Source organism: Episyrphus balteatus, chromosome 1 (assembly GCF_945859705.1).
Source record: "Episyrphus balteatus chromosome 1, idEpiBalt1.1, whole genome shotgun sequence".
In the NCBI taxonomy this organism is placed as follows: domain Eukaryota; kingdom Metazoa; phylum Arthropoda; class Insecta; order Diptera; family Syrphidae; genus Episyrphus; species Episyrphus balteatus.
The window spans coordinates 3,113,770-3,135,800 of record NC_079134.1 but is presented as its reverse complement, the minus strand read 5'-3'; the positions used below and the strand labels follow the sequence as shown (position 1 = coordinate 3,135,800).

Genomic DNA, 22,031 nt, shown 5'->3' with positions numbered 1-22,031 from the left:
TCGGTGCGTCCGTGCGTCCGTGCGTCCATCTGTACAAGTAGCTACAGCCTAAACGAGTGGACGGATTTTCTTGAAATTTGGTATGGATGTTTTTTTCGTAATTTCCAAGGTTGGTTTTTTTTTGTTTTTTAATATCTCGCTTAGAACGTATACCTCCCATACAAAATTTTCGAGTTATTGCAATTTTATCGAAAACGGCTCTAACGATTTCGATTAAATTTAGCACACGTAATGCTGTATATAGTTCTAACATAACTGCGTTTTTAGTTTTTCTCAAAAAATACGGATAGTGGAAATATGGTCTTTATATTTTTTTAAATCGCGGATGTCGGCTCTTCCCGTACATTATTATGGAGTTATTGCAATTTTCTCAAAAATGGCTCTAAGGATTTTGATAAAATTTTGCATACGTAATATTCAAAGTAATTGCAGTAAAACTGCGGTTTTAGTTTTTCTCAAAAAAGTCAAGTCAAATAAAAAAAAATTTTATTTAACTAACATTTGGCCTCCATGCCGGCTCTTCCCCTACATCAACCAAATTTCTTAAAAACGTATATAGAGGCAGCTCTAATAACCTACAAGTAAGCTAACATAAAAGTGCTTTGAACTGCAAGAGCAAGTACGTGCTGCCCCAGTAGTGCATTTTATTTTACTATGGAGAAACGTGACTTTCTTAGCTTTAGGGCAAGAAGTCCGTCGTGCAAGAATAGGAGCTTCTAGCCTCAAAACGCAATCTCGAATTCATGAAAACAATACGTTATGAAGCTTCTTTTTTTTACAGTTAACATAAAAAGGACTTAAACCTTTCCCCAAAATAACAGAACAACCCATCATGCGTTCATTTTAAAATGGAAGGAGTGACCATAAGCATCTCCTTGCAAAAGATTGGAATTTTTGATAAATCATTGATTTTGCTTATAAGGCCAACATTTACAGTTTGTTTTGTATTCGTAAAAAAAATGAAACATCGTTTTTCTCACTGATAAACAAGTGACAGTTTGTTATCTAACAAACAAAAAAAAAAAACAGTTTAAACAATAAAATGAATATCAAAATATCACATCTTCACTATGAACTTTGAGTTCCTGTCTTATGCCGAGCCTTAACTAGGGCTGATTATTTAGGGAAATGATTTGCTACCGATTTGAGTGCTAAAGAAAAAAATATGTAGTTCGAGTACTAACGATATGAGCCTGTAAAATATCAACGTAATGGAGCAGGATTAAAAGTTTTTCCTTTAAATGTGTTGTTTTATAAACACGAGAATAGTAATAGAGTTTCCGCATACCTTCCTGGCTAAAGCCAAGAGTACTCATTAGAGTGGTCCACGCTTGTATGGGAAAAATAAAATTTTTAAATAAACGTTTGGCCACCCCCTGGTTTGGTTCCACATCCTATTGGTATCATACTGTTGAATTTTCAGCCTCCTATCTTATATAGAAGGTGGTGGTGATCGCTATTGAAAAATTGTATTTTTATGGAAAAAAGTAAAAAAAAAATATTTTTTTTAAATTTATTTTAAGCAATTTTTGCTTGAAAGTTGTGGTTGTTATACTTATTCTGAAAAAATATGGAAATAATAATTTTTGGGGCCACTTCTAAGTAAATTTCGTCAACATCTTGCTTATTATTTATTATTATTAATTATTTTTTTACTTTTTTTCGAAATAAATATATTTTATATGTTTCATAAAGACAAGTGAAACTTAAATAAAATATTTTTTTTTCAAAAAAAAAATGAAAAAAAAATCAAGATTACTCATACAAAACCTAAAAATTGAACTGTGACTAGCACCCTGTTGCTGTTAAGATACCGAAATGAAATTTCACAACGTTAATGTTGTAGATAAGTGGAACAAATTTAGGGATGGCGACCGAAAATCGAAAAAAAAGTATATTTTGGACCACACTAGTACTCATGTTATAAATAAGATTGGGCTATATTAGTCCTTAAAACTAGATTGGTAATTAATAAAACGAGTTTAGTTAAAAATTTTAAATATACTATTGATTGTTAATAATTCATAAAATCATGATCTTACATGAATAATTTGCGCTAGGATATATCAGTTTTAATAAATTCACACAACTTTTTCTTGACAGTTTTTAAATAAGATTCACTCTTCACACAATTTGGTAAATTATTAAAGTACATAGTTAACGCCATCGTAGAAAATTGAGCTTTGGGTACTACTTAACCCTTAAATAAATAGATCTGGCCAGTACTGGATCTGAAGGGCTCTAATTGTTTAATATATCTAAGCAAATTACAAATCAGCTCCGTAATAGGTGTCATAACAGGACATTATATAATTGGCACGCAACACGTCTTGGAATCTATTCCAATGATTTCTGCAGAAGCTGCTTGGATGAGGAGGAGGTGGAATCGGTTCCTCACCTTCTGTGTGAATGTCTTGCGTTATCCCAAAGACGTAGACTCCATTTAGGAGAATTCTACTATTACAATCCTAGCCTAGTGATCTAGCAAATATAGACATAGGTAGTCTCGCTCGCTTTATTAGCTTTATTAGGAGCTCCAAATGGTTCAACGGATAGGAAGAAAAAATCTCAAATATTCATTGTTTTATCACAACAGACCAATCAGCTCTCCTGTTGATAGCCACGTTAACCTAACCTAACTACTTAACCAACAACGCTCTGGTCTGATGTTGGTACCATTTCTCAAACTATATCGCTGGACTTCCGACACTTTCACTAATCCATCCGATACATAAACCGATAACATACCATTTCGTATTTAAAAAATAAAAACCATAGCGTCAAACGTAAATTACTGTTTCACATTAATTAAATACAAGTAAAACACGAATTGGAAATAAGGTGGAACAATAATTGAAGTGTGGCAAAATTATCGCGTTATAAAAAAGAGTCGAAGCATTGAATGTTCAGTACGAAATAGAAGACTGCCGTAAAGAAAACGCCTAAAACCGTTTGCCCACTACTAGATCGGCCCATCGACCAAATCTACACACTTTCACAGCCTTAAGAAAAAATCTCTTAATCAATTTTAAATATGATAGCATAAATAAAGACGAGCTATATAGAGGCACGTCGCGTCGTCTCTCGCCATCCCTGCCAAATTCTTCAGCTAGAATATCACCGAAATTTGTATGTCGAGAAAGGTTTACGACAAGGTGAAGCGCTACCTAAATATCGTACTTGTAGCAATTATCCGCTGCTCAGAAGTCAACAAGCACGATTATAAAAACTGGGTTAAAAAAAAGGAATATAAGAACATGGTACGGTAAAAAGCGATATTAAGAACCCAATGCTTCAAATTACCTAGCGCAATTTTTATTTTTCGGGAATGTTTATTTGAAGATTTTGTGTTTCTAGATTTTAAAATATAAATATGCCTGGTTAAGGGGGGAAATCCCTCTAGATTTTCTTTGCATCTGGAGAAATTATTTTCAGTGGTTTAAGCCTTATATGAAGACGCTTCAAAAGTCCCTAGATAGTCCGAGCCGTGCAACATTACTCAATATTGAAGCTACCGACTTGAAATTAAGTGCAAATTACTCCTTAACTCATTGGCCATTACATGAAAGTAAAAGTTAAACATAATTTTCACAATAATTATTGTTTTTTAACCCTTTCGGAGCCAGCGGTACTCTCATATAACATTTTTTTAAAAGTTCGTAAAAAATATTAAATTAAACAATTTTTTATTTTAATTTTTGGATTATTAGAAAAAGTTAGTCAAATATCATACCTTTAATTTTTTTTTATCGAGAAAGGGACTGAAATTCACATTTTTTTTTTTTTTTATATATATGGTCATAATTTTGAAAAAAAAGATTTAAAAAATGTTAATGCAGAAAGTGATTTGTATTTTTTGCTTAGAAGAAGTAGCATACATTATAGTTTCATAAAAAGTTATTTTCTCAGTTCTCCGACTTTTTTTGGTGGTCATAGGCAGTGCATGTTACTTACATGTAACATGAGAAAAACACATTAGTTTTGCTATTTATTATTTTGGAAAATAACTTTTTGCTATTCATATTTCTTAGTTGTTATGTTTTTGACCCGATAATACCGAAAAAACATTTTGTAATATTGATTTTCATAGCTTGGGTTCGAAAGGGTTAACAATTTTTTTTTCTAAAAAACAGTTTTTTTATTTCTAATTTTTCTTTGTCACGTTTTTTCTTATTAAATTTAGGTTCATGCGAAGTGTACTGAGATATTTTAGTGGAAAACTTTTTCCCTTTTGAGTACATACAAGATCCTGTGACAAGGATACGCGAATGGTTTGTTTTGCTTTTCTTATCTCGATTTTTGGTTATTTCTTCTCAGTAGATTCGTTATTTTGTTGTTTCGTTTTTCAAACTCAAACTTCGCTATCTTATAACTTTGTTTAAGGTTTATTTTGTTATCGATTACTTCGTTTTTCTATTATTTCATTTTGGAATTAAGTTGGCTTTAGTTCACTTCGATTTGAGTTATTCCGCCATCCTACCGATTTGCTAACCGTTGAACCAAAATTCTTCAAAAACCAAAACAATCCATAGAACTGAAGACGAAATATCCTAACACCAAAGAAAAAAAGAAACAATAGACACCCTATGAGAGTTCCTTGGTAAAACCAATTTGTTCACCACTCGACTCTAGTATCCAAAACCATCTTGATACCTTAAAGATTAAGCTTTGTTGCTTTAATAAAATCGGATTGTATATGTATGATAGTATCATTACCAGAAGTGTGAAAGAGATATAACTAAGGCGGTAGTAAACATAAGTAACTTTTACCTAGGGACCGGTTATAACGAATATAAATCAGGAATGATGATGGATTTTACTTTATAAACTTACCTTACTAAAATATCCCACAGTATGGCAGCCATCAATATCGGCCAATGTCATAACGTAAAATAAAAACGGCTCCACATCACAATACAAAGTTTTGTGATCCAAAAAGAATTTCGCCAGCAAACACAAATGTTGACAATATTGTTTGTGTCGTTTTCCATCCACCTGCCACACTTGCAACTTTCCCTTTCTATAAATTTCATCGCCCGGTGGATGTCGCCACATGCATTTTTGTGCATGTCTTTTAATTCCAGTCTCAGATTTTTGATATCTCAAACAAAATTCACATATATACATTTTGGGAAGACGTGCCACATCCTCTGGATAGGGTGATTGATACCAAACTTTCATTTGATATTTACCCATTGTGATGTATCTGGGAAGATAAAAAAAAAAACTTTAGAAAAAATTCAGAAATATTGATGTTAGACTGAATAATACTTACTTAATACCTTTGCCTACTTGAAGGCCTTTCAGTTCGTTTTCAATCTTTTCGCTAGCTATTGCCTGAGCTTCCCGAAACAATTGCAAATCATATTCCGGAACCAAACCAATCAGATTAGGCTCTCGATCGTGATCAGTGCAATCTTTTTCACTCTTAATTTTATCACCCATTGACGAGTGAGCCTGTTGTGGCTTAAATCTCGCACGAGCTTCTCGAATTTTTTGCAAATATTCCTTCTGCTCAGGAGTGGAGACTTTCTTCTGAGGATCAAACTGACTCGCCACTCTATCATATTCATCGTCTTTTAGTTTTCTTTCATTTGCCCGCTCTTTACACTCTGAAGCGGACATATTGTGGAATATAGGACAAGCTTCTGGCAAAAAGTGTTTCTCCAAGTTGCCACTGAGATGACCCGACGAATCGCATCCCTCGATTGGACATTTTTGTTCTTGAGGTTGTGGTGAGATTGCACGCTCTGTGCAAGTCTTTTCCGATTTCAGATCGCGCTTTGTTTTTGCTTTGGCCTTGCTCTTAGTCACAACTGAAGCTTTCTTCGCCGGACTCTTTGAAAGTGATCGCTTATCTAACTCTCCCTCAGATTCAGTATCTGAGACTCGTCCAAGAACATGCTTTGATCGTCGCGTACTCAATGATCGAGTTAGCTTTCTTGGTGTAGTTTGCTTATTTGCCCCTGCATCTGAATCAGACAAAACTACTGCTTTATCAGACTTGCCCGATGGGGTCTTTGTGGAGAGTGCCTTCTTTTGGACAGCACGTTTAGATGGTGGCGACGATGAAGTATCGCTAGATTCTGATCCATCTGATTCAGTCGATGAGGATGAACCCTCTCCCGACGAAGAACCACTCTCAGAATCAAAGTCATCGGAACTTCGTCGATTTGATGATGCTGCTGTCTTTCCAATTGGTGGAGGGGGGCGTGCTTTTTGTGGCGATCTAGTTTTCGGAATGGTTGCTTTTGATTTGGCTCCCGTCGTTGTCGTTGCGGGGGTCTTATTGATGTTGGTCTTTTGTTGTTGTGCATTTGTACTTGCTTTTTGTGTCGATTTTTTGTCTGGCTTTTTACTGTCATCTTGTCCCGAATCGGACGAATTGTCTGGTGAAAATATACTCTTATTCTTCGAATTGCTATTGGAGAGGGCTTGAGATTTGGCTGCAGTATGAAAAGCCTTTGTTTTACTGCTAACAACTTTAGAGGCAAAGTTTTGCTGCTGATGTTGTTTCACTACCGCCGGAGGAGCCTTACCCCCACCATTCGCTGGCGGATGATTTGGCACCGGAGGAGGAGCAACCAACGTCTTCTTGACCTCTACTCCGGGTCTTTTTCGTGTATTTGGAGGAGGTTGAGTGCTAGAATTTGACCTATTGATTCGTTTACTTGGAGGCACATCATCATCGCTCGAATAAACACTGCTCCTTGATAGTCTGGGATTCGTAGTGGATAGTCGAGCTTTTGGCCCAGCGACAGAGGATGACGTTGGTTTGTCATCACTCTTAACTTGACCCTTTACTTCCGTTGAGCTTTTTCTTCGGACATTCTGTGTCTTAATTGGTTCAGAGGTCTTTGGGTTTGCAGAAGTAGTCGTAGTTGGCTTTCCCTCTGTTGAACTCGACGAATCGGTTTCGGAGGAGGAACTGCCACTTTCCGAGCCACTACTACTTCCACTTGAACTCGAAGAACCTGACGATGAACTCGAACTAGATTCTTCTGTAGAAGTTGTACTCTGTAAAACAAAATAAAACCCAAAATAGTTTCATCTATATTGTCTGTATAAGCTCTGCAGAGCATAAACTCTGCACAAAATTGTGTGCTTGCGTAATTACTATTTCGAGCGAACGCGCCTGTCTAGTCTCTAGTTTATAATAAAAGCATAAATTTGTCGTTTCTCTAAACTACTCTTTATGTAAATTAGTTTCATCTTGTTTTATTTGTTACATTGTTACAATATTTGTATGTTGTCTGACGACTACACTCAACGACAACTCGAGACAGTTAACAATGTTGAAATTTTCAACGTCGCTTCTGAAAGAAGCCAAAAAGTATTTACAATTATTTAAGACAAATTCTCAGCCACAGGGATTTCCAATTTATCCCGAAATAGTACGCAATCACAAATTGGTTCAAAGAGTAAGTGGTTTTTTTTTTTTTTTTTTTGCTTAAAAAAGTTTTGTGTATATTTATAAATTTCTTTTATATACAAAAAAATAACTCACTTTCTTGCGAAAGGACATTATATTGTTGTTGATGGTTTTTATGTGTTGTTTATTGTGAGAGGTAAATGTGAATGTAGAGTGGATATTTATTTATTTATATAAAAACTGTTTCTATTTTTCTTCTGTGATAAAAACAAGTAGGTACTTTTCTTTCTTCTTCTTAAAAAAAATACTTTGTTTATTTCACAATCACAACGCCATGTTTTTTTTTGTACTTTTCTTTTTCTTTGTGTTTGACATTTGGTGGTGGGTGTGTTCATAAAGTGATGGTTCGTCATGAAATTTGTATAATATTTCCCTTCAATGTTTACACGATGAGCATTCGTTTGCAAGAAAATAATCGTGTCCAAATGAGTAATACCCAGCAAACGCAGAACTACAGAAAAAACCGGTGAAATATGTACGTAAAAGAAGTACTTCTTTTCCACTGAAAAAAGATAGGAGCCCGGGAAAAAACTCAGTTATATACTTTCTGTATATAAGAATACGTGAAGCAGCTATCTCTTTCTTGCATGCAAGATGAAATAAATTTCCCCTCCATTAATAGTACAGACAAATGTACTTCAAAAGTGCATCAGCGAAGCACTTCTGGAAGTGGTTCTGATGTACATTTTGCAGTACTTTTTTACCTACAGAAAAAGCACTGAAACTTGTACTTTTAAAGTACTTATTTGGAGCACTTTCATGGGTTTATATCCGTACTGCTAAAATCCATATTTTAATTTCATCTGAAAATAAAAAAATCTTCAAAACAAACAAACAATTCTTTTAAACAACTATTATTTAATATTTTATTGGAAAAACACAAAATAGTTTTTTTTTGAAAACAAAATACATAAAAAAAAGATCCTTGGGCACGCCACTGTGGCCTGGCCAGTTGAGAAAAATGAAAAAAAAAAAATACTCTGCAGTCTGCACTTTGGTGGTAGTTTTTGTATCTTGTTTTGACTTTTTTTTTCTAAATGCTCAAGGCTGAAGCTGCTGTAAACTCAGTCAATGATGTCTGGAATTGATCGCCACTAAAAGACAGAAAAATCAACAACTTTATAATTTATCAATTTTATAATCAGCATACCTTTATTTTCCAAATCAATTGGTGGTTGTTTTTGTGTCATTTTTTTTCTAAATGCACAAGGCTGAGGCTGTGCATTTTGATGGTGGAAATGGTGGTGGAATTTATGTGGCGTGCCGAAGAATTTGTGCGGTAGATTGTTTTTTTTTTAAAAAATAGTTTTCACAAATAACACTGAGAAGATTTTATTTATTTTTTAAGTTAAATTGTTCTATTTATCTATCAAATGGAGCACAGAAATGTTTTTTTTTCTTAACGAATATGTTGCTGCGGCTATCAAGGTTTCACTAGAAAATATAAAATGCAGGAAAAGTCAAATCAATGGCGCGCCGCCATTACAAAAGAGACAAAACTTTGTGCATTGCATACATCGCTCTCTTTTCCTCCCATTTACCAAAGAGTTTATTTTTTTCAGGAGAAACAAAACTACAATATTTTGAGGGGAGAGATTTTGGTAAATAAGGAAACACATACACCTACAAAGTATAGACTTTGTTGGTGGTTGTAATTTCCCCTAAACTACTGAGGTTTGGTTTGCAGGGTAGTAATAGCCCTGAGGTGCGTTCTTTTTCTAACAATAGTCAACGATCGTTGTTATGTCAAAAATTATTGTTGAAGTGTCATTGTTGGAAATAGTTGGATTTTTTACAAATCATTTAGGAACGATTTATTGTTAGAGATTGTTAAACGTCAAACCAATAAAAAAAATTTGTTTTGAGAATATTTTTATTTACACAATTATAAGAAAAATCATGTTTTTCAGTCAAAATAAATTCTCTCCCATCATAAAATTACAAAATCTTGTTTTTATTTTCATTTTTTCCGCTTATTTCCAAAAGAAAAAAATCTTTAAGTTGGTTTTGTAAACAAAACATCCACTTTGACACATCAACTATCTCATGAATGTTCAACTCATATCATGGAGGTGAGTTGGAAATAGTTACGATTTGTAACTATTTGACACTTCAAAACGAGTTTAGGAACGATGTTCATCTGTCAAATAGTTACAAATCGTAACTATTTTGTAGTTTAGGAACGACAAAAGTTAACGATTGTTAACAATAGTTAACTATTGTTAGAAAAAGAACGCACCTCTGTTCCATTGGAGGTGGTACTTTACTACTAGTAGATGTTTTGGTTAATCTAGTAGTATCATCTACTCATGCTCATCTTCCCCAGTAGGTACGATTTGTATTGAATTCGTTGAAAGTGCGTTCCATTGAAAATCGCTAGTAAACTACTACTACTACTACTTTGCCACCTCCAAAGAAACAGGGCTAATATGTCTGCTTCTACACGAAAACGCAAGGCGCAGAAATAATTTTCAAATTTCCTTTTTATTTTCCCTTCGGTGCATCGCGCGTTTCTACACGTAGTATTTTTTATAAGACGCAAATTTGACAGATATTTTTTTTTATTTTGTTTTCGTTTTCGAATGTATTTTTATTCCAAAATAAACAACAAAATATACAAAAAACAACTCTATGTGCTACGAAAACATTTAACAAAATTTTAAAAAGTTACTATTAACCCAAATAATATATGAACATCCGACGAAGCGAACTATGCGAACGACGAAATCAAATAAAGGTAAAACAGCAAAAAAAAGAACAAGATCAAAAAGAAATTTCAAAATAAGTGCCAAAATTTTCGACTGGGGACTCACAGGGTAGAAAATCTTCCATCCCCCCTTTTCGAACTTTCTTTCTCCCTTGCTCTTATGTGCATCTTGGACTTTACGTCTTCGTGTAAAAGCAGACTATCCACTGATCTCTATAATCTACTGGATAGAGTGGATCCTTCACAAAGCATGTTTTTTTGAAGTTATATGTATTTTTGTTTTACTTTACATACGTCTGCATTCCCAAATCTGCATTGAAAGGAGACACAGTATTTAAGAACCAAAGATATTGGATAGGGAGAATAAATGAAAATGCAGAGATATAGGAAGATTATGGTGAAGACGAACATTTTCGTCTGTATCATGCCTCTCTTTCATACGTACGATTTTAGGTATAAATCTATCCCCCTTTACTTTTCTCCATGCAGATCTATCCTATGTAACAGTGCTGAGGGCGAGGGCTGTTATGATCTAGATGTCGAAGGAGATCATAACTATCCTACGTATTTGCTTCACACTAGTGATCCGCCTGTGGGGTTCGCCGGGTTGACCTCAGAAATTGTTCCATTTCTGAGGCCAACCAGGAGTTTTTAGGCCTACACTTCTATTTACTTCGTGTTGGAACATTGTATGATATTGCTTTTTTGACGGGGTTCTCAGGATTTCTCCTTTGAACATGGCAATACCAACTGAGTCGGCCTTGTTCAATTTTTTGGGAGATGGTATTTTTAACATGAAGGCTTCCTCGGATCTTCGTACTTCTAATTCTATCAAGCTTTGTAGAATCCTATGTAAATCCAGTAATATTTCTTCCGGCGTTTGTATCAGAGTGAACATTTTCATTAGCCCCGTTAAATTGGAGGTGGTAGTTTACTCATGAGTAGTACTAGTACTACAATTAACACACGAAAAGTATAACTTTTTTTTAGTCAAGAAGATTTATGACATAGAACTTTTCATTTAGCATGAAAATAGAAAATTAACTACCGTAGCTGGATAATCTATAGATCCAAATGCTAAAATTTATTTTTTGATGATAGAAATCTGTTTAACTAACGTTTTTCTGTTTTGACATAAAACATTTTCATTTGATCTCCTTGGATTTCGAGTTGATTTTTTTGTTCTATGTTCAACATACAACATTATAGTAATGAGTACGTATATGAAAATAACCAACTTACAGTCAAGAAATAATATTTTTGGAGTAATTATATTGCTTTTTAAGCTTTTTGTTGTTTTTTTTTTTCAATTAAAAACATAAATTTAATGAAGAGCAACATGACCAAACAAATTCAAAGATTTCAAATTAAGTATTTCACAAAAAATTAGCAAAAAATTATTATTACACAGCAATTATTTAAATAAACCTTACTTACAAACTATTGTTGATTATTGTCAGTAACTATTTAAAAAAAAAACCATAATCGACCTGCCGCATGACCTTTCAATATTGCTTCAAAGGATTTTATTTTGAAGTCCGGCGGCTAATTTTTAAATATAAAATATTCTATGTAACTTAAAAGTAGTCATTTTTGTATGGGGTTCAAATGAGGCAAATTTTTCTATGTCAACGAAGAACTTTATAGTACTGAGTGTAAGCCATTAAACCCGAAAAGTGAGTATTTGTTTTGGCCATAAATATTTTTTTTTGTGGAAACAATTATTGAAAAGACAAACATTTTGATATAAAAAAAGTCATTTTTTTTCCATTTCTTCGACATCACGAACATTATAGTTTTGAGGCAGCGATATGGATAAAGAAAAACAGATAGGTTTTATTGACCCTCGACATAAACCATAAAAGAAAATCTTACGAGTGGTTGTGTAATATTTCTCACTTTTTGTTTTGTATAGCGATAAAAAAGGTCCTACAAAAAGTTCTGTCATCTTCGATTTGACTTAAAATTTTTGCATTAGTTGCATATTTACAATGAATGTGAATTCATCTAAAATTCGATTTTAGCAAAAAAAAAAAAAGAAAAAAAAATCAGTAGTTATGAAGCATGGGTTAGAAAGAGTTAACACCTATTGATGCTTCCGGAAAAGAAAAGATGCTTATAATGTGAGCTGTAACATACATGTTCCTTGTTTAAATATGCGCTTTATCTTTCTGTAGATTATTTAGATCGATGTAAATTCATAGTTGTTTCATGCTTTTTTTGTGCTCATGCTATTATTTGGCTATTGTTTGTTTATTATTTTATTTTTTTGTTAATTTATGGTAGAAATTTTTATTTTCCAGATGAATATCTTCGTTTTATATAGATCAAGGAAAACATGGATATCGCCAAATCATTCAACGAAATTTTCAAATTTGGTGACAACATTTTTATCTCCGTGTTAATTTCCACCTGCACGTGAAGTTATTTTTTTTTAATTTTAACATGTTCTTTTTAAATATATAAATCAGAATCAAGGTGTAAGAAACCTTAAAGAAAAGGAATTGTTGAAATAGTTAGGTGTAATACCTTTCTGGTAAGCCTCAATGAATCACCTTATCGGAAAGGTATGCAATAACGGTATGGGTAATTCTATGAAAAGAATAATTCAAACCGGAACGTCAACATTCCGGTGTGGAACTTTATTTTATAAATAAGGTATAATTACAACGGCCACTTTTTGCAAAGTGTCAAAAAGTGAAATTTTTCAAACTCATTTCCGACCACAACATTAAAAATAATGATGCTGAAAACTTATTTTTTGGTCTTAAAAACAATTTTTGTAGTTTTTTCCTAAAACAAATAGAGCTAAAAAGAAATAAAAAATGTTTATGTAAATTTCCCACTTTTTCACTTTTTAGGTCATTGTAGTTAGGGTCAATGTGGGTAAATGTAAACAATTTCATGTCTTTTTTTTCTTTTGACTTTAGATTTTAATATGTTTTCACGGAACAACTTGAATGGTATCTTCAAATGCAAATATGAAATGATGGCAATTCTTCTTTATAAATAGAAACAAATATTTCCCCAATTGTTTAAATTACTGTCAAATATGACATGTTTACAAATACCCCACCGTGTTTGTGTTTTTTTACAAATTTAGGGTAAATGTAAACGGTGGTTTAAAATTTAAGATTTTCTCTTTATCATATGGATAACGACTTGAAAAATGTTCAAGAAGGTATTTGACAAAAACTTTTTCAAAGTCCAATAATTTTTTTTGTTTTCTTCCTTTGATTCTTTACATAGGCACCCAATATGCATCCTGAGCAGCTCTGAACGTCATATTTTTTTTTTTTTACGTCAAAGACCGATTTTGCAACATCATCCACTGAAAATTATGGTGTTGACTACTTTAAAATGTGACTCCGCGGCACTTTAGCAATAGTAATTGACTAAAAATACGTTATTTTTATTAAAACCAATAATTTCAGCAAAAATATATGTTTATATTTACCCCCATAATACGGTGTTTACATTTACCCATTATGAAAAATATTCTGGGGTAAATGTAAACACATGCAAATCGACATAAATGTCCTGTATTTTAAAATTTGCTTGTATCACATAGAATCTACATCAAAATTCAAAACTAAAAAGTATTTGCAAATTATACTGACTTAATTGAATCTGCAAAAATATTTAATTTTTCTGAAAGACTTGTTTGGCACTTTAAAAAATTATCTTTCACGCAAAACACGCTCGTCGAATGAATTATCTCTTGACAGCAATGAGCTTGAAGTAAAAGTTAAAGGATACATGCGTCCGCGATTTGTACTTATGTATGCATCAAAGAGATTTAAATGAAGCTTGTTATGAGCCATGTTTTCATTTACCCCTGTTTACATTTACCCACATTGACCCTAAGGCTTTAAGGCTTGGCCACACCGGAGGGTATGCGGTATAGCGGTAACGATATTTGTACTAAAAAAATTCCACACCTGAACGTTGATGTGTCAGTTTGGAATTTTTTTCATACAAGTACCCTCACCGCTACCCGTACCGCTACCGCATACCCTCCAGTGTGGCCAAGCCTTTACCCGTATCGCTAACGCATACCTTCCCTGTCTGATTATTCCTTAACTTTATAAATCTACCGGAAAGGTATAATTATATTAAGAGAAGATATGATCATTTTACAAAATTTCGCCATTTTACAAAATGGAGCAATAAGTTTTTGACGTTTAGGCCGTGTGCGAATTGCGTTAAAATGTTATTTAAATTTTCTACCACGATTAAAATTTGACGGTTGTTTAAAACAGGGATCAAATTTATTTTTTTGTTGTGCGAATTGGTGTAAAATGTGTTAAATGGAACTTTTTTTGGCACTACTTTGATTAAAATTCCCTCAAGATAAAACAAAATTACCCTCAAAAATTGTTATTTTTATATTCAAAGGGGCAGCTGTCAAAAACTTAGGAAGCCATCTTTTTTTTTTCTTTCATCTAACATTTCTCGATCCAGACATTCTTCGCGTGATCATACCTTCTTTTCTTATACCATGTATGGTAGCAGTACGGATAGCTGTAAAATGAAAGGAATGCTCCCATTAAATAAACTTTGAAAAAGTCCACCTACTTTTAGAAGCAACAGCAAATATTGTAAACCGCTAAACAAACCCATCGTCTCATCAATTGGAACACGCTCATCAATTGGACTTTCTCTTGTCACTTTTCACCACCTGTCAAAATTAAAAGAAAAGTAAACAAAACAAAAAGAAATACGTTTTTGCCAAAAAAAAAAAAAAAAACATGTTAAGAATGTAGATACAAAAAATTGAACCAACATTAATATCACTCGATAAATAGATAGTTAATTTTATTAATTAGTATTTAGTTTATTTAGTTAGCTTTGCCAAGATGGCAATTTTTTTATTTTTCCTTCATATAACCATCACGATATTAGTGTCAATAACTGCTTCCGATGACGTATTTTCCACGTATGTTGGACGCAAACAGGTGCGTGAAAAAACACTCCACCAAACACACAAAACCTACCTTAATTTAAATTAAATTAAATTTCAAATCGAGGCCTGTAATGAATGAAAAACACTTTCAGATTCAATATGAGACTATGGACATGTCCGACAAGGAATTTGGCAAGTTTAGTCAACTCTCGAACACTACCCATCTCCGAGAGGCTGTAAATAAAATCCTTATCCCACGAGTAGTCGGAACCGAAGGTCATAAAAAGGTACGCAATTATATTGTCAAGTCTTTAGAAGACCTTAACTGGTCGGTGGCAATCGACAGTTTCGATGATGTCGCACCCATAAAAGGGAAGCTTACATTTCACAACATTATTGCCACGTTCAATCCGAACGCCGAACGTTACTTAGTTCTGGCATGTCATTACGACAGCAAGTACATGCCTGACTATGAATTCCTCGGAGCAACTGACTCTGCCGTCCCGTGTGCCATGTTACTGAACATGGCCACTGTCATGAAGGAACACTTGAACATATTCAGAAATCAAAAACTGAGCCTTATGTTTATTTTCTTTGATGGCGAAGAAGCATTTAAAGAATGGGGACCTACCGATTCAATCTATGGTGCCCGGCATTTAGCGAAAAAGTGGAAGACCGAAAAACTCCTCGATCGAATTGATATGTTAATGCTCTTAGATTTGCTTGGAGCACCAGATCCAAAATTCTATAGTTGTTTCCAAAATACAGAAAACTGGTATGCCAAATTGACAATAATCGAGGATCGATTGTCCGAAGCTGGATTGATGGAACGTTATTCGAGCAGTGGAATGACACAACAAGGAGAATCTCATAATCAATACTTTCAACCGCACTCTCTGAAGACACTAATTGAAGATGATCATGTGCCATTTTTGAATTTGGGTGTACCAATTGTTCATTTGATACCAATACCATTTCCAAATGTGTGGCATACAAAAGATGACAATATGACCATTATTGACTATACAACTACGGAGAATATTAATAGAATATTGAGAATATTTGTTATGGAATATTTGCTATCTTATGAAGATGATGACGACTATGGTGATGTTAATGAATAGAGATTATTTGTGATTTTATTTTATTTTAGCAGATGAGGCGCTAGGGTTTGGAATTGTTGCCAAACAACTTCCTAATCTTTTTAATCGAAAATGATATTTTTTAAACTTAAAATAGCATTTAAGAGTTTTTAATTTAACCAGTGTTCTTTAAGTTTTTGAATTGGCATACTACAATAAAAATTGGTTTTAAAAAAAAATTAGCTCAATATCTAATTGGTACAACTAAAAGAAAATCATGTGAGTATTTAGTTTTAACTAAAAATAAAATATACGACGGATCGCAGACAGAGACCAGAAATAACAGTCAACCTTTATTTCCAATTGGTTTCTCTCTGTATGATTCGGTTAAGGTTTGAGATTTATTTTAAAAGTTATCGTTTGAGATTTATTTTTTAAATGTCTCTCACTGGTTGAGATTTTTACAAAAAACTTAATGGAAAAGGTAAACCTTAGAAAATAAATCAAAAATGCTCAATTCAAAGGAAAATGTCAATCAGCCGATTAGGCTGAAATTTTGTGTGGAGATTAACATTACTATTCTCCAGTGAAGTACGTAGGATTTTTGTGAAATATTAAAATTTAACGATTTTATGGTCTTTTTTTCATCGAATTTTGTTTTAAGAACGAAATAATTTTTTCAAAGTAGTGCCATTTTTTTAAAAATTAATATTTCAAAAAAATCCTACGTTCTTCACTGGAGAATAGTAATGTTAATCTCCACACAAAATTTCAACCCAATCGGTTAAAAACTGTAGGAGTTACCTGGTCGCCCGATGGAAGCACAGGATTTTGCTATCATCGTGAACTACACCGCCATTTAAATAATTTCACATCATTAGAAAATTTAACATTAGCCTATTCTGTTACCTATTAATATACTTAATTAAACTAAACAAACACCAAAAGAAAATAATATTTCTTCTTTGTTTTATACGCTAATGAAAATGACGCTCGATTTCGTGGTTTACAAGGTGTTATTACCCCTTAAGTTCAACGAATAATAGACTCCCGAAGTTCTTTGACCCAAGATTATATCTCTTTTCGCCTAAAATAAAGTGTAAAGATGAAAATGTGATTTGAGTCGTTGGAACGACAAACACAAGCAATGCAGTTTCGAATATTTCAGGAGTCCGATGTTCTAATTGAAGGATTTCTCTCAGACCTTGACCGAAATTTTTCTTTTTTTTTAAATAAAGGTTATTTTATGACCTTTATTGAAAATGGCAACAAATAAGAGTTAAAGGAACCTTTCAAAAGGTTGATTTTACGCCAATAGTTACTTGAAATTTTGTAAGCTATCAGTAAAAAGTTGAAAATTTCTAAAATAAATTCTTTTATGGTTTATAACATAAAGCGCTTAACTATTATCTTTTCCTCATTTTTTTGAAGTTAATGGTTTCTTAGATGGTTTCGTTTGATGCCAAATGGCATCATCACAGGAGACAAGTTTAGAAATACAGATTTAAAAGTGGGCAAATGTTTAGCTTATATAAATCTGTTGTTTGTTCAGCTCTCTTAGATAAGCTTTTCAGTTAAAACTAAAATATTTCACATACCCCACAGTGACTAATCTACTAATTATTAATTTTTAAGAAACAAAATAGCGTAAAACAATTTATAAAAACTGTGTAACCTACTTTGGTAAAAAAAAAGATATTTAAGAAAATTTAATTTCACTGAGGGCTAAAACTGAAGGAAATTGAAATGGGACCACACTGCAGCACACAGCTTTCGAATACAAAAAGAATTATCAAAATTGATTCACTCTGTCCAAAGCTATGAGGTAATAAACCCTAAAAAAAAAAAATACAGACGAATTGAATACCTCGGTAAAAAGGTAGTTGAAGTCGGTAAAAATCAGGGCTAACAAACAAAAAAATAGCTTAATACCTCTGTCGCAAGTTGAAGTTCCGTTCTTATTTTTAATAACGTTTATTGCTTGAAATTTTTAAAATTTGAACTCTTTTCTCCGCATTACTCACTGACGCATCTAGTTTCGCACTCTTCAAGATTAAAAAATCGGTTATCATTTCCTCCACATCCTCCATAAATAAATTCTTCACAAATGTTCTCAGTTAATTTGTATGTATAAGATGGAAATAATCCATCACAAGATATTATTCCATTTCCATTAACCGAATCGGGTAGAAAACATTCAGCTATTGAATATGATTTTTTTTTAATTAGACATCTAGTAAAAAGTAAATTGAAACTTACCTGGTTTTTCGGCATTACTTACTGCAAGGAAGCTTACAAGAGCTAAGAACAAACCAATTAAGAACTTCATTGCAGTGCAGTGTTTCCTTCTCTTTTGGATTTCGTTTGCAGAATACAAATTTCTGATTTATTTGGTGCTATATATGATGCCGCTTAGATTTTCTATGAAATTGTTAAAGTTGTTTTTATCTAAGATTAGTTGCAAAATGATGTGTACATCATCTTGGATTAGATAAACTGATAAGAATAAATATTTAGACAATTAATAGTCATTTACAGCTTTTTCTAAGAAACTTGAATTTTTTTACGGTGCTGCATACGACCTTAAGTGCAAATTTGAATACTTTGTTGTCTATTTTTGTTTTTGTTTTTTTCTATTTATTTTTCTTGGAATCGCAAAGAGAGAAAAAGGTTGAAGTTCGAAATACCCAGAAGGAGATTGAAAACTTTCGTACATTTTACCCCCCAAAACCCATTTGATTATTTCGTGTTGTTGTAATTTCTTTTGTATTCATTAATAAATATGAAATACAAAAACAATACAAAGGGTTGCTTGGAAAAAATTATTAGTTTTTAATTTCACTTGTATACGAAATAAAACATGCGTTTACAACCCTACTATGCACTTAATCCGACCCACCTGGGACGTTGAGTTTCGATGCGCTGCATCCGAATCCGTGTCCGTTTGACGAGTCAACAAATTTTTTTTTTTAATAGTATTTTCACTTTACTCAAAAGCATATCAGGTTGTGGCCAAACGGGCCTCGGATTCGGACCTTCACAAGTAGTATGAATCCAGTCGTGAATTTGATATTACATAGCCGTTAATTGTTAATTGTTTTCATTAGTAGTCACTGTGGCGTATGTGAAACTTTTTTCTTTTGAAAAAGTTGCAATGCTTGTCGTTGTTGCAAAACTTCCTTCTACTCCTGGGCGGGCAGTTATCCCCACAGCAGGAGCCCTCGACCTGGAGGGTCAAGTCCTTTAATAAATCCAAATGGGAGGCTGCTCAAGTTGCTTCTTATTGGCCTTATCTCTAAATATGTCGAAGTAACCCACTAAGAAGTTCATCTTAACAGAAACTGTAGACGCCATCGTTGATCTCATTTACAGGAGGCTCGAATCCACAATGGCTTGTGGCCGCTTTAGGGCTCTGCTCACTCTCACCAAGCAAGAATAACTTCATATTCGACTTTTATCTCCAAACGACTGCAATATAATTATTAACTTCCAAGAACCAGGAAATTCTATCCACCATTTTTTATTACAAAACTCATTAAGGGCCTTGAAAAATCAAAATTACCAACTTCTATTATCTTTATTGAGCTTAGAATGCAATCCATAATAATCATCGATAACCCTCTGTCTATATGTGATTTATTCTTATCATTGAGATATACTCACTTCTGTTAAAACATTAATCGTACTAATCGCATTAGTTAAGTTTGCAAAGCCAAGAAAACAATGAAACGGCCATTGATCATTGGAGCGTTAATTATTGCAAATTTCTTTGCTGTAGGTAAGGTTAGCTATTAGACATCATCTTGAATTTAAACTATTTCGCAAATTATTATCATCTTCAGCCAATTGCTTAGAATGCTATACATGCAAGTCAAGTACGGACATTGATTGCGCAAGAAACCCAGGAAAGCAGATCGAGGTGCAAGAGTGCAGAAACGATAATGAATGTGTCACTGCAATAGGTAAGTCAAGTGGCTTTTGCTTTGCTTTTTTTTATAAATGCCAACTAACCTTTTCATTGTTTGCCCAAAAAAGTTGTTAATGGAACCACTCAGAGGGGTTGCTTATCAGATGTGTTTCCCAACAAATACTGCACTCTCTGTGAGAAGTGCAACACATCGTTGTGCAATGTTCGTATTTATCCGGCAGATCGCTTGCGTTGCTATGAGTGTCTAGGTTCATCTTGTATAGATATTCAAAATAGCACATTTTACAAGCCAGTGGTTTGTGGGGTTTACAAGGAAAACGATCGATGCTATACGAATGTGATAAGTCAAGAAACTGTTCGACGCGGATGTGAAGCAGCCGATATTGATAAATTGGGTAGTTGCCCAAATATTTGTCTTAAATGCAATTACGATGGTTGTAATACTGAGATTGGAGTTACTCACCACAACTGTTTAGCTTGTTCTTTTATCCAATCGTTATCGCCTCCAGACTATGCTTGTCTAAGAAATCAAGAGGAATCGACTGATCAATGTGCCATCTCGGGGTCAAAAACTTGTTATAATAAAGTTCTACTCGGTCATAAGGGTAAATGCTTCACCCTGCGGAATGAACAGACAAATGTAATAACCAGAGGTTGTTCTTCGGCTATGGGATCCACAATCAATGGAAACCTAACAGAGTGTTATGGAGAATATTGCAATAGCGACTGTGCGAATATCAGTTGCAATATATGCGATACAACAATCAATCCCGCTTGTCGCAATCAAACCAATTCGCTTAAATCTGAAAAATGTGATTCAAATTCATGTTTCTCATGCGAAGATGGGATGCATCTTTGGCGTGGATGTGGATCAGACATTCCTCAACCAAGAACTAATCAAATATGTTATCAATGTCGTGACGCAAACGGTTGTAATCGGCAAAGTATTCGTTCGTGCTACAAGTGTTCGTCCATTAATGATCCCGAATGTGCCAATTGGATGGATATTTCAAATATAACTGCCAGTAATTGTACTCATCGAGATGAGAAATGTGTAACTACGTTGGTTTCTAGACTAAATTTGGTTTATACTTTGCGTGGATGTGCTTCACAGGTTAGTGAGTGCACCGAAAGTGATCCATTTTGTGAACGATGTGAAGGTAGTTTGTGCAATGATGGTCCGAAAATTTGGAATGCCGATATCAACATTGGCAAATACCGAAGATGGCTTCGTTCTTATATTATGCCACGAAATGCGAGTGGATACATGAAAATAAGCTTTTTCTATTGGTGCATTTTAGTACTGAGATTAGTCATTTAATAAATTTCATTAAATAAATAAAAAAAGTATTTTCTTTTTCAATCCTGATATTTGTTTGTCTTGATATTTAATATGAAAAGGCTCTTTTCTTTAATCGACAATATCCCGAAAGAAAAACAATCATAAAACCCTGTAAAGTATCATTCCCTAAGCGTAACACGCTTGTGAATGCTTTATAAATTGCAAATCGTCTTTGTCAAAGTCCATGACTTTGCACCATAAAGCAAGTGTAGAATCATAAGAGTCTTGTATAGGGACACCTTAGTCAAGAATAATCCTCAGTTTGATTTCAGGGTTGGTATTATTATTTGTGTTTATAGCGGAGCCTAAGTCGAAGATCTTTACTATCTCGAAATTATGGATTTCCATGGTGACTTTTTGTCCAATATGTCGTTGATTGTCCTTTTTCGGCGATAGCATATACTAGGTTCTGTCTTCATTGGCCGTTTAACCCGGAATGCGATCGAAAAAGGACCTGGCAACGGTATTGATACTCGCATTCTTAGATTTGCTATTACCAGATTGTGATCATAGTCAAAGTTTGATCGTCGGAGCGTTCGGACGCCAATAATACTCGAGCAAAATCTAGCGTCGATCGCGATATGGTCAATCTGGTTGACAGTTGATTGATCTGGAGATTTCCATGTCCCTCTAT

At 33.7% G+C, this 22,031-nt stretch overlaps 4 protein-coding genes and 1 long non-coding RNA gene across 7 annotated transcripts in view; 2 read left to right on the top strand and 3 right to left on the bottom strand.

The window, feature by feature from the left end:
• LOC129907784 (histone acetyltransferase KAT7) overlaps positions 1-7,688 on the bottom strand; it is a 29,956-nt gene extending 22,268 nt beyond the window's left edge. The window contains exons 1-3 of the mRNA XM_055984155.1: positions 7,508-7,688; positions 5,276-7,017; positions 4,834-5,206 (exon numbers count right to left, since the gene is read on the bottom strand). Coding sequence (XP_055840130.1) covers positions 4,834-5,206; positions 5,276-7,017; positions 7,508-7,525 — 2,133 coding nt within the window. The 5' untranslated portion in view covers positions 7,526-7,688. The remainder of the gene's footprint in view (positions 1-4,833; positions 5,207-5,275; positions 7,018-7,507) is intronic.
• The window catches only part of LOC129907785 (glutaminyl-peptide cyclotransferase), a 46,923-nt gene extending 30,546 nt beyond the window's left edge, over positions 1-16,377 (top strand). The window contains exons 1-2 of one of the 3 annotated variants that reach the window (XM_055984157.1): positions 7,266-7,421; positions 15,198-16,377. In XM_055984157.1, coding sequence (XP_055840132.1) covers positions 7,293-7,421; positions 15,198-16,169 — 1,101 coding nt within the window. In that variant the 5' untranslated portion in view covers positions 7,266-7,292 and the 3' untranslated portion in view covers positions 16,170-16,377. Of the gene's footprint in view, positions 1-7,265; positions 7,422-14,865; positions 15,098-15,197 lie in introns of those variants that run through there. The other 2 variants (XM_055984158.1, XM_055984159.1) reach the window with 2 other exon arrangements.
• LOC129907786 (uncharacterized) lies at positions 8,271-9,113 on the bottom strand. The gene is made up of 2 exons (XR_008771155.1): positions 8,583-9,113; positions 8,271-8,526 (listed from the first exon to the last, which is right to left on the bottom strand). It is a non-coding gene; the product is annotated as an uncharacterized LOC129907786 (long non-coding RNA).
• Positions 16,378-18,082: 1,705 nt separating the features above from the next.
• On the bottom strand, positions 18,083-18,624 carry LOC129905885 (male accessory gland serine protease inhibitor-like). Its single transcript, XM_055981511.1, has 2 exons — positions 18,387-18,624; positions 18,083-18,328 (listed from the first exon to the last, which is right to left on the bottom strand). Exons 1-2 carry the CDS (start codon positions 18,454-18,456, stop codon positions 18,144-18,146), a joined length of 255 nt encoding a protein of 84 aa, XP_055837486.1. The 5' UTR covers positions 18,457-18,624; the 3' UTR covers positions 18,083-18,143.
• A 784-nt stretch (positions 18,625-19,408) lies between these two features.
• Positions 19,409-21,391, top strand: LOC129907216 (uncharacterized). The gene is made up of 3 exons (XM_055983314.1): positions 19,409-19,905; positions 19,970-20,089; positions 20,163-21,391. Exons 1-3 carry the CDS (start codon positions 19,851-19,853, stop codon positions 21,374-21,376), a joined length of 1,389 nt encoding a protein of 462 aa, XP_055839289.1. The 5' UTR covers positions 19,409-19,850; the 3' UTR covers positions 21,377-21,391.
• The last annotated feature ends 640 nt before the right edge of the window (positions 21,392-22,031 follow it).